The sequence below is a fragment of the Rhincodon typus genome, unplaced genomic scaffold, assembly GCF_021869965.1.
Source record: "Rhincodon typus isolate 14 unplaced genomic scaffold, sRhiTyp1.1 hic_rhity00001134, whole genome shotgun sequence".
Taxonomy (NCBI): domain Eukaryota; kingdom Metazoa; phylum Chordata; class Chondrichthyes; order Orectolobiformes; family Rhincodontidae; genus Rhincodon; species Rhincodon typus.
Window position 1 is genome coordinate 342 of NW_025966772.1, and position 12,702 is coordinate 13,043.

Genomic DNA, 12,702 nt, shown 5'->3' on the forward strand with positions numbered 1-12,702 from the left:
AAACAAGGGTAGGGCTTATACAATTTAATGATAAGGCCTTGGGTAGTGTTGTAGAACAGAGGGACCTAGGGGTCCAGGTACTAATTCTTTAAAGTTTTGCGTCACATATAGACAGGATGGTTTAAAAAAACGTTTGGCATACTTGCCTTCATTGCTCGGTCCTTTGAGCACAGGAGTTGGGACATTACGTTGAGTCGTACAGGACATTGGTGAAGCCTCTTCTGGAATACTCTGTCTAGTTCTGGTCACCCAGTTATAGGAAGGATATTATCAAGCTGGAGAGAGTTCAGAAGAGATTTACCAGGATGTTGCCGGGTGTGGAAGGTTTGAGTTATGAAAAAAAGTTGGATAGGCTGGAACTTTTTTCACTGGAGCATAAGAGGTTGAGAGGTGGAGTTAGAGGTTTATAAAATAATGAGTGATATAGATATAGTTGATGGTAGTTGTCTATTCCCTACGATGCAATTTCAAGCCTGGGGGCACATTTTTAAGGTGAGAGGAGAGAGATTTTAAAAAAAGACGAGGAAATTTTTTACGCACGGTGGTTCATGTGTGGAAAGAACTTCCTGAAGAAGTGGTGGATGCAGGTACAATTACAACTTTTAACAGAAATTTGGACGGATATATGAATAGGAAAGGTTTATAGGGAAATGGGTCAGGAGCAGGCAAGTGGGACTAGTTTAGTTTGGGATTACGTCCAGCATGGATTGGTTTGACCAAAGGGTTTGTTCTGTGCTGTATGACTCTATGACTGTCATAATAATTACACAACGTAATTGCATCTGTGGCTCTTTGGCATGCTTCCGAGTGACAAGTTACGGTATTGTCTGAATAAATGTCCTCTTTACAGCATGTATCTTTTTCACCATATCTTAAAGCTGCGCAACCAATTAATTACTTTCGAATTGCAATTGTTATGCAGGTGAACAACCAGTTGCGCACAATCGTCATTAAACTACAAATTTCTCTCTTTGAATGGAAAAATTATCTAAAGAAACATGGAACTATGCTATTCAGATAACAAAATAAGATCTTTGTTCACCTGAACAAGTAGACTCTGTCTCAGTTTAACTTTTCATTTCAAAGACCAACCAGGTCAGCACTTGCTTAGTACAGGCTGAATCTCAAAGTGCAGTACTAACAGTGCACCATCATGCCCTTTGGGTTCACGCAACAGTGTTACTAACTGAGCAAAACTAGTATTATAACTCCTAGTTCCAAACTGCTCAAATTAAGGAATTGTGATTCATTGCCAACCTTGAGACAATGTGTGAAGGTGCAGCTTGAAAATTAGTTGGGAATAAATCCCTGACAGTGATGATTCCTGAACATGTTTGTGCATTAGGTTTTCTTTTAATGTAAACTGTGAATGTCAGTGGTGTAGGGGGCTAACACAGTCTGGAGACTATTGGGTCTTAGATTGAGTCTGTGATTTTCTTGAATGGGAATTCCTAATCTGGATGGTGGGGTTTGTGGAGAGGAATAGAGAAGAAATTTTATATTTTCAGAAAAAGGGAAGAGGTATAAAAGGCTACTATAATCTATTTCTCAGTAGCTATAGCCCGGTCACTGTTCATTTCAGTGTTTAATTTTTGCTGCAGGTAGAATAATTAATTGCAACCTCCTTTGGAATTAGCTGTTTCTTTAACCCTCAAACTTTGTTACTCATTTGATTTGTACCTACATCAACTTGTTTACAACTGAATGTCATGCGGTTCTGATTTGCCCACCTTCTGTTTTAGGAATCGCTGATCGGGCTTCTGAAACTGGCTTCTCAACCTCACCGGCAGATGTGCCCCCTAGCAAATCACCATCGATGCCCTCACTAAACCAGACGTGGCCAGAACTGAACCAGGGCAGTGAGGTTAGTAGCTGGTTTCTATTGTATTCCATTGATATGCATTCATCCTATTGCAGGTTATCCACAGTTTCTTGCAATCAGACAAGATCTTCATTTTCTCCACTACTGGGTGGATACAATGCAACGTGTAATTAGAACAGAGAAGTAAACTGCAAGGCAAGTGTCTTACCCAAAAATAAAGCACAAATGCATGAAGAAATGGCTTGTTTATTTTCAATTAAAGTAGTGCTGTGTTTTAAAGTTAAAAGGATGTAACATTGCAGAAATCCATTCCAGATGGAGACCAAATAACCTGACTTGTACATTTAGTTTATGGCTTATAGCTGATGTAAAAAACAATTTTCATTTTCTTTCATAAAGTTATTCTTGCTTCATTTGCTACTATTACCCATCTCCACCTCACTCATCACTTCTTTTCTGGATGCAGTGTTCCCTGTTTGACGGCAAGGTACAGTACTTCAAACTTGTACAATGATCATTTTTAGGTGAGCTTAGACTGAGTACTAACGGGCTGTTATACCACTAAGAGTGGTGCATTTGATTCTAATCTGAGAATCCATTGTTGGAAAGCTACTGATCGAATGCGGAAACTTTATGGGATATATGATTTCCTTTAGCACCTTCAATCCTTCAGCTGAGATCTGTGAGGTTGGTTGTAGCGACCGACACACACCCACCATTATCATCTTTTTAATATGCCCTCTACTCAGCAGCAGGGATTTGGATCTGACGCCTCTGACGTGCAGTGTACACTCTTCATAGGGTGTATGTAAAGGAATCAGATTTTTTTCCTCTGCCCCTCTTATTACCACACTTCCCTCTCACTGCCACGCACATGTTTTCTCCCTCCCTCCCCCTCAAATGCAAGATGATTTGTGGGAAAGGTTACTTACGACATTAAACATTTGAATTCGGAGCCTTTTAAAAAGTGAACAAAGTGGTGTTTTATTTCCGGAATTCCCAACTTGAATGTAGCTGTAGAAAAGAAAAATATATTGTCTCTTTTCTCCTTTACTCCCTTTTCTCTCAATAAAATTCAGTAGGTTTCATACAATGGTATGGCTCTTGGGGGAGGTTTGAACCAGCAGGAAATACATTGAATTACTGGGCATATAAAAATATGCAGTGAATTCATAAACAATCTCAAAAGTTTAAATGTTTTGATTGTACATGTCAAGAGCAAAATGTCCTTCTACATAGTTTAAGGTTTCCTGACTAATAATTTGAGCCAACCTGATGATTAAGTAAATATTTTTTCTCCTTGTATCTCTCTTGTTCATTAGTTGAAGGGTATGAATTAATCAAACATTCCACTAGTGTCTAAATATCAGTGAAAGGATGACCTTTACCAGACAGGTTGGTTTTCTTGGTCAACTGGGGAGCAGTCTGCACTGATAATGAAGTTGTAATGTTTCCTTAACAGTAAAGGCTGCTCTGTAAAGCTTTAATTTCTACAAATTGCTTTTATGCAAAATCAACCTGCGGACACCACCCCACCCCTTCGCTCTTTTCTCCTATTCTGCCACACCCCCAAAAAAAAACCACCACCAAAACGTTTTATGAATCTGATTTGTCTAGGCCCTAAACTCTCTCTGGAATTCCCTGAACTGTTGTATCTCCCCTCCTTTTAAGATATTCCTTTAAAATCATCTACATTCAACAAGCTTTTGGTTGGGCACCTGATCTAAGTGTCACATTTTCTAATACTCTTTTGAAGCATCTTGAGAAAAATAGCTACATTAAAGGATACCACAGAAATAAAAGTTGCTGCTGTAATATGGGCCACCAAGTCAGATTTCTTTTATAATTTTTTCTAGAGTAGTTTTGTAGCCTACAGTATAGGATGCTATTTGCAGTGAGGTTAGCTCCTTTCGTGTTAAGCCAGCTGAAAGCAAATGTCAAATGAAGCTGCAACCCCAGTCATTGTCTCTGTAAGTGACATTGTATGCAGTTGTTTTGAGTAGGCCACTCTGCCTTTCTTTGATATTTCCATTGCTGCCAGTCTTGTTTGTTTGAGGTCCTGGATTTTGAGGAGTAAGAGACCATGTGATGTGACTCAAAATAGGAGTGTAGTTGTGCTATTGTTGAATGCGGGTACTTTGCATTATAATTCTAGATGCTTCTGGCATTACAATCAGATGTTGGAACATTCAAAATTCTGACCATTAGTTTGCTTTTTGTCTTTTAATGGGTTAACTACTGAGTTCAATATTAAACTATAACATGGTACATATACATGTAGAAATAGCCTCCCACACTCAAAGAACTATATGAAATTGACCTAGCATTCTCTTCAAATCATTTTCACTGATCATTCTTTAAAGCAATCAGTGCATATACCCCTAGTTATCACCCTTTTCTGATGCAATTTAACTCTGGAAAGGAATCAGTTTGGGAAATTTAAAAGTCAATGAAGTGTGGAGCTGGAAGAACACAGCAGGTCAGGCAGTATCAGAGGAGCAAGAGAGTTGATGTTTCATGTCCTGATGAAGGGTCTAGGCCTGAACTGTCAACTTTCCTGCTCCCCTGATACTGCCTGACCTGCTCTGTTCCTCCAGCTCTACACCATTGACTCTGACCCAGCATCTGCAGTTCTTGCTATCTCTGGGAAATTTTAAAACCTAGATCTCATTGACATTTCCCAACACTGACTATTACCAACTGCTGTTAGAAGTGATGTCACGGAAATTAACCTTTTTTTCCTTTGCTTTCAAGGGAATATATGCCAAAGCCCTAGCAAGCTGAGTAAGGAGGTCATGAACTGTAGGGGGTAGGTAGGTGGTTTGTCTGGGGCCACATGAAGCATTCCTGAACTTCAAAGTAATGTACTTAACAGGATAAACCAATCTGCACCATCTCTGGTCTGAATCTACCAGCGGTGTTGACACCCATAAGCAGCTGAAAGTTAAAATTGTGGGTTCTGTTCTGGCGTCATTGGAGTGCAACTTTGCCATTTAAAACACGCCATTCCTTTTGTGGTCAGAAGACTTTGTTTGATTTCAAGCTCATTAAAATATTTGGAACTGGAACCCCATTGCACTTTCCTTTACCTTAATCTCCTGTCTGCACCATTCCATCTGGCCAGTGGCGGTATTAAATTATCACTCCATCTTTCTGTTTGGTCTTGCTCTACAATCATCTTAGAAACTCACCTTGTGCCTTGGACAGGGAATACTCATTCCCTCATCTGGTCCTTAACGTTAGGCTAGTGTATAAGTGTGTTATTTATGCCCCTGAATATGGAATCTGAAACATGATTGCAAATGAGTTGCTCTACACTAGCATTCCTCACTTGTGCTGTTGATTCACATCTGAATTTAAGAATTACCATTCTGGTGTGAAAAGAATGCAGTTTATGTCCTCAATTGCTTAATTGGATGAGGATCTAGCTGTGGAGTGCTGAGAATTTTCTCAGTCGTGGGTTCCTACAAATCTGTTTTGGATTTCACTAAATAGGAATGGTGTGTTTGTGATGCATCTTTTATTGGACAGGGTACAGAAACTATTACATTGAAAGGACTTCCATATTATATTTCCTACACCCAAACCACCGTCTATTCAATAGCCCTGTTTTGTTCAGTGAATTAGGGGAATGAATGTTTAAAAATTGGATACACACTGGCAAGCAGGAGGAATGCCATCTCATCAAGCTGTTAAAAGCATTATGAATTAAATGCCTGACTTAAAATTTCTCCTTTTTAACTTTCTCTGCAAAATTACCTTTAAAAGCTTTGTGATGTGTAACCTTTCTCATTCTGATTGGTCTCTACTCTGTCTGTCCAGCAGTGGGAGACTTTTAGTGAACGCTCCTCAAGCTCGCAAACTCTGACCCAGTTTGATTCTAACATTGCACCAGCTGATCCTGTAAGTGAATCACGTAGTGTGGGCTATCTGATGATATGCTTTTGTTTTATCAACCCTGAGCTTCTTAAAATAACCTGCTTTTGCATGTGTTAAGTTGGAAGTTATCTGTATGTATCTACTAATCAACTCTGAAGGAGCTGCTGATATTGATGCATTAAAGTCTTGTTTGCTTCTTTCCATGCTGTATCCAAACCATCAGCATGTGCTTGCAATTGATGCTGTCTTTAATTCTGAAAACCTAATGAAGTAACGTGGTCTATCTATTGTTGTAACTGCAAAATAATCTACTGCTCTTCAAGAGGAGGCTGCACTCAGTATTTTGAGGATTTTTTTGTTTCTTCCTTAATTTCCTTCAACACCCCCCCCCCCCCCCCACGTACACTTCTCTGTCCGTCTCTCTAGAGATAGGGAACACATTCTCAAAGTAAGGGATAGATTATTTAAGACTGAGATGAGGGTGGTGAATCTTTGGAATATTCTACTCCAGAAAGATGTGGGAGCTCTCTTATTAACTGTATTCATGACAGTGATTGACCAGTTTTTAAGACATTGGACATCAAGACATGTAGGGATATGTGGGAAAATGGGTTGAGGTAGAAGATCAACCATGATCAGTTAAAAGAAGGAGCAGGTTAAGGGACTGAGTGGCTTACTCTTTGTTCTATTTCGTATGTTCTTATACAAATATAAACTAGCCAGCTGGTCATGGGGTGACATTCGGGCTTGGAAGGAGGGAAGTTTCCTGTTATCAGTTGATAGACCCCATCACTAACTTTGCACATGCTGCCAACTCAGTATTAACCATGAGACTTGGTCTCAGTAGTTTGGTAATGCGCCATATAATAGCATGTTACCAGGGCTGCCTGAAACCTTTGTTATGTCATGGGAATCCTACTGAATAAAGAGCAGTTAATGGTCATGTTCCCTAGAAGATTAATCAATTCACGCAGATTGCTCAAGTACATTACTGTCACAGTGCAAATTCGGTTAGTCTGAGGTATGTGCACACTGGTTTGTGGAAAGCAAATGTAGCTGCATTTGGTGACATGGTAACTCTTTCTATGTTAGTGCAGCCGTGCTAAATTTCCTCCAAATTATTATTTGTGAGTCTTTTCATTGGAGTTAACTTATTGTCTACCATATTGTTGGCTGCTATGTAAATGAAGATACTTGAGATTCTTTTAATCGTTGCTGTTCTCCAATTAATGATCTATTCAAGTAGAAGTTGATCTGGTGAAATTATGTTGGTGTGACTGTGGTGCTCTGCAGGATACAGGCCTATGTTAGAGCTGGCTCTCTGACACGTGGCACCTGTGAATTGTTTGTGCCAGTCGCACAAGATTCCCTTTCTTCTAAATGAATACAACAGTTGTAGGTGTGGTTTATTTTGTTTCAATAGAAGAATGTTGTGAAAGTATAATAAAAGTAGAAGAGAACAGAGGAGTATAGGTGAAACCAGAGGTTTAAGTGTGTGGAACAATGGAGTATCGAAACAAAATAGTGTTCAGGACCAAGAAAAGGAGACACATTTTAAATATCTTTTTGATTGTGAGGCTGTGAAAAACATAGCTGGGAGTTGGTGATGGAGGCAGAGACCATGATAACATTTAAGGCGGTAGTACTTGAAAGACTGTTATGAAAAAAAGCATAGAAACAGCAAGCACATGGTTTAATAGTCACATGAGTTGTGGTTCTAATCGCTCCACAGAATGGTAGGAATAAACAATCTGTATTTCTATGTTTCAATTTATTTTCAAGAAAGTATTTAAGACTCCATATATATAAACCAAGTAAAGCTTTCCCCCCTGCAAACTTGCTAAGGTAATGGTTATGTTGCTACAGTTATGTGTTTGTCCAACTGGATGAACTCTGGCTGGATACATGCATGCCCAACTACTGTTCTAAGTGGTCGTAATTGCAGAGTCAATTGAGATGTTGAAAGGGGAGCTAGATGTATAGATAAAACAGCTACTGTTAACTACTTGATTTTAGTCAAGTAACTTCATGTTTTTAATTATATGATCCTCCTTTGTTTACTTGATGCAATAATTAATAAATTATGGATAAGTTTCTGCCCCCTTTTGCTTTTTGCTCTGCGCTTTCATTCACTTTTCATTCCTACCAAAAAGTCACTTTCATTGTACTTCTCTGCCTTTTATGTTGATGTTAACTCTTTACTGATCTTAATAACAAAATAAGACTATAGTGCTGTCTTACACAACACAGATTAAGGCCATGAAAGGTTTTTATTTTAAATAAAAAGTTTAAGATGTGCTCTTTGCATATTTTGTTAACTCTCTTCATATGCTTTTTTGGACGTGAACTGTTGTTTAAGAGCAAGTGTTATTTTCACAGAGCTTTGCATTCAGCTTTTTTATCGGCAGTAGAAGTGGTCTCTGCTGCAGTGTTGTGGAGGCATGTTACTCTAACCAGTGAGTCTGTATCTGAGGTTTTTGCCCGGACTTTTAGAAAAAAGCAAAGTAAAAATCATGTGTTTTATTACAGGGAGGAGCTCTGCAGTCAGTGGCCAGATAATGCTAAGGATGGCAGGATTTTGTCCTACTGACCTAGAGGACCCCTCCCCACCCCCAAGATGTGATATCTGCCACGAGTGTGATATCATAAAGTTGCAAGCAGAATGCCTCCCTGATGCAATACATTCTGTAGCTCTGCACTGTGGTATGTTTAATTGATACCACGATGCACATATGTCACGTCTGTCACTTGTCTTTTGTGAATGTGTTTTCCTTTTGCTGCAGTGCAATTGGAAAGTAAGTTTTGGAGAAGCTTGTAACATTCATTGTCTTTATTGTTGTACACTGTACTCAAGTGCAGAGAAGCAGAGCCTTGAGGAGCTGTCTGTCCACCCCATTGCCATATCTGTGGAAACAAGAAAAAAACTTTGACTTCAAAAAAAATCCCGTCGCCTTCTCAAAATAAAAGCAAAAGGAATTATACAGAATCAATATTTGGACTGAAGCATTATCTTTTTGTCAAAAGTAATTTCAGGGTAATGTTGAATTCCTGTTCCTAAGCATTTATAATCAAAGATGATTAGTCACTGCCATCAAAATCATTGGGCTGTGCATAGTCAGACATAGGGAATATTAAGTGGGTACATTAAAAAATTTCATTCAAGTATTGTGAATGGTCTGATTTATATTTAAATTGCTTCTGCAGTTGCTAATGGTGTTATCTGTTCTCTCTTCTATTCCCCACCCTGACCCCACTTCTTTCTCCCCAAAAAATTAATTGCAGGACACAGCTATTGTTCACCCTGTGCCAATCCGCATGACTCCAAGTAAAATTCACATGCAAGAGATGGAGCTGAAAAGAATTGGAAGTGGTAATGAAACGGGCTGCTCCCATGTCTGTCTATCTCATTCAATGTTTAGTTCTTTACTGACCATCAAAATTTTAGATGCATTGCTATAACCTTTTCTTCATTCTAGAGAAAATGTAATTAGTTCCTAAAGAATGTATTTTAAAATGATTTTGCGGTGCTCCTTTTTAAAACAATATATGGAAGGCACTTTCTGTTCAGTGGTATAAGGCAGAGTTATCCCAACAGCCTTTGATTTTTGGTGAGATGAGGGGATTTGTGCTATGGTTCTTCAATGCGTCTGAGCTGGACATGCAGTCTGTTTCCCAAATGAGAGATGTGCGGATCAGATTCTGTTCGTTCCAAAACCCTAGTTGTTTGTTCCTCAATATTATTTGCCGTCTTTAGCTATAACATCCTTATTTTTTTAGTATTGTGGGAAAGTGAGCCATGTTACTGAAACTTGTACTTGCCTGGCCAAACACAAGAATGCCAAATTTCAAATGGTCACCGACATCTTTTATCACAGGAGAAAAAGATTGCTGATTGGTGGGCAACTCTACTCTGAACAAGGTGTTAACATGTAGAAAGCAAATGGTAGTTTTAAAAAGGCAGCAAGGCTTGAATGTGTGTGAAGCAAGAATAAATTAACCATTTTACAAGTTATCTGACTATCTAGAATTGGTTGTTACTATAGCTGATAGCGCACTCCGAATTGTTTGGCAAGTGTCAATTCGCAAACTTACATTTAAAAGATGTTTTGGGATTTTTGAGCGCAACCAATCTGCATCCTTTTCTCTTAGTAGTATAACTTTTTGGTCATGATTTGAAATTTGGCATTCTTATGCTTGCTCTGAGTACAAGATGGAAAGCTCTAACAATGTATCTCACTTTTTAGCAAGATTTAAGCTTGGTGCTACCAAGTGACTCCTGTATTTTAGTTACTGCTGACTTAATTCAAATTAAATTAAATTAGTAGGTGCTCTTCCAGGTATTGATTGATCAGTTTGGAATGTTGTAAATTGGGTACACGATCCATTTCCTGTATCCTTGGCTTAGTCTATAAAGACACTGGCCAGATTTGTGCTGGACCATACAGACTACAAGCCCCCTGCTGAATTTCTTGAATTATGCTAAGTAATGTAATCTTGGCTGGATCAGCAAGTGGTTTTCAGTGTCCCTGGGTTTTTGATGGGGATAGAGTTAAACAGAGTTACTGTCCTAGAACACTGCAAGGTGTGGCAACTGAGAAATTGCTCAAATACTCCCCCATCTGGCTGAATAGAAACCTAGCACACATGTAGAGAATAACTGAATTGATATTCGCAATTTCAAAGGAAATAAATTTAAAGAAATTTTGCATCCCTCCCCCACTTAACAAATTCATACCACCCACTGACTCCAAATTTTATACAAATTATTGTTGCTTGTGTCCCCTGCTGTCCATTTCTCAAACTATTCTTGTTCTTGTGTTTTCTGCTGGGACCAGGGCTGTTGTTGGAGATTCTGGTCTTGGAGGTGACTGCAAGCTCAGGGATGGGGGATGGGGGAGGAGTAGGACCCTACAAGGTTGGGTCAACAGGTGAAGCGCACAGATTGATGTCGTTACTCAGTGACCGCAAGATTCCATGGTAATTTGCAGGCTGCCTGCAGCTTTTCATAAATGCAGAGCACATATGGGATTTTAATGAGCGCTTTTATGCTATCGTAGTGCCAAAAATATGGAAGATTTCCAGTTTTTGTATGGAATTATCTCCGTGAGTTGTGCACAGCTCACTTGTGACAAAGGTCAGCTGTGAAACAATACATCCTTTGCTATGCTTCAACAATGTCATGTTCCAGCCCCAGGAACCATTCTATAGAATGTGGTCCATACCCTAGTTTTTGTTTCAACTATCATTCATTTTTAATTCATTCATGGGATGTGTTGGCATGGAAAGTGAGGTTGAGCTCATTGAGGTGGCTGGCTTTAATATTAGCCGATGTTCACTTGGGACAGGATTGAATGTCTGAACCTTGTTTTACTTCAGGACGTTGCTAGCAAGGAAGAGAAGCTGTCAATGTATCTTTCTGAGCTGAATTTGAGTCCAGATCCCAGAGATGAATAAACAGTTAACTGCTTCAGTTCTCCATAAGTTGTATACTTTTAATTTAGATGCAATGAGAACTTTGGACAATTCTATATCTGATAGGAATGCAATTATTATGTCCTATTTTATTGTCTCAGTTCAAATGCCTCTGAATAGGTTCTCAAACTGAAGGAGTACATTAAGATAAAAGAAATCGCAGTTAATACGTTTGTCATTTTGTGCCAGTGGGTGCAATGAGTGAAGGGCATTGTAAGGATAATCTTAATTTTTATCGGATACCATTTCTAAGGGGTGTATAGGAAACTTTTAAGCCAGTACCTTTGCCGGCTTGTTCATATTAGTAATTGCTCCTGTGTTTATACAGTGAATCTCCAGTCCTGGAAATGCCCTTTTAATATAGTTTTGGTGATATGACCCAGTGGCATAGGAAGTGATTAGTGGTTTGACCTGCATTTGCTCCCTGTGGTTATAAATTGACTGCCTTTCTTATCGCAGTTGTATTACTGCATTTTATATATCAGAGTTTGAAACTGCAAATCTAATTAAGTGGCCAGATTTTCTCTTGGCTACTGTCAATCTAATTTCCCAAAAATGCATGAACTACTCGTAACAAGGCTGCAGTGTACAGTGTTTGGAGATCAATTAAATGTAGATGAACCTCATTTAATGAAGTGAGGTAGTGAATTTTTGCATTGCTGAGTATGCTTACCACTACCCTGCCTGAGAATCAATGGCTGCTCGCTGCATGCTCTTCCAACTGTTGAGTGCCATCAAGTGATCCATTATAAAGCAGGCAGTAGCTAAAATGCAAGTAACATCCTAATTATGGGAGTAATTTGCTTTCTTGTCGTGAATTTTATTTCATTTAAATCCAAATGAATTCTGTTTTTTTACAGAACTAACACACCCAACTAGCCCTTTGCTTACAAACTCTCCTGAGCTTTCAGAAGAAGTTAAGTTAGCCACCACTGTAAAATTTGTTGCAGGAAACACTGTAGGTAAGGGAAATAACTGTTTACAGTGCTTATTTTTTCCATTCCATAAGCTATGGCATGATTACTTCTGTATAAGTTTTCAGTGCATGATGTAAACATTTTGTAGGCTGATTTCTTTTCTTTTAAAATTATTTTTTACAAGTAAGAAAACCTATTTTCGGGTGTACCATTCCTTGGTAGGACGTGAGCGCTGATGGCAAGGGCAGCATTTTTTATAAATTTACTGTTGTCTGAAGCTTCAGCTGTGCAGAATCTCTGCCCAATAGTGTTGTGTTCACAGCCCAGATGGTAATACATTGGACACTGTTTAACTTTATCAGTATGTCTTTGGATGCTGGTGGGCCATTTGGCATTACACAACTGGGGACTGCAGCTATATGGATTGTCAGATTGCCTCTGTAGTTGGGGAACCCAAAAACACAGGTGCTTTTACTTGTTTCTGAGGATTGGGTAGTGGTTGAACCTGGTGCGCATGGTGCATGCAGGAACAAGTCCCCAGGAATGAGGGACAACAAGGTGCAGGGCTGGATGAACACAGCAGGCCAAGCAGCATCATAGGAGCAGAGAGGC

General features: G+C 39.1%; 1 protein-coding gene across 3 annotated transcripts in view; it reads left to right on the forward strand.

Annotated features, from left to right (window-relative positions):
• The first annotated feature begins 1,318 nt into the window (after nucleotides 1–1,318).
• Nucleotides 1,319–12,702, forward strand: part of LOC109918467 (ralBP1-associated Eps domain-containing protein 1) — a 15,883-nt gene continuing 4,499 nt past the window's right edge. Inside the window, exons 1-4 of one of the 3 annotated variants that reach the window (XM_048592386.1) lie at nucleotides 1,319–1,864; nucleotides 5,648–5,725; nucleotides 8,984–9,071; nucleotides 12,034–12,135. In XM_048592386.1, the coding sequence (XP_048448343.1) occupies nucleotides 1,817–1,864; nucleotides 5,648–5,725; nucleotides 8,984–9,071; nucleotides 12,034–12,135 (316 nt within the window). In that variant the 5' untranslated portion in view covers nucleotides 1,319–1,816. Of the gene's footprint in view, nucleotides 1,865–5,644; nucleotides 5,726–8,983; nucleotides 9,072–12,033; nucleotides 12,136–12,702 lie in introns of all 3 variants that reach the window. The other 2 variants (XM_048592385.1, XM_048592387.1) reach the window with 2 other exon arrangements.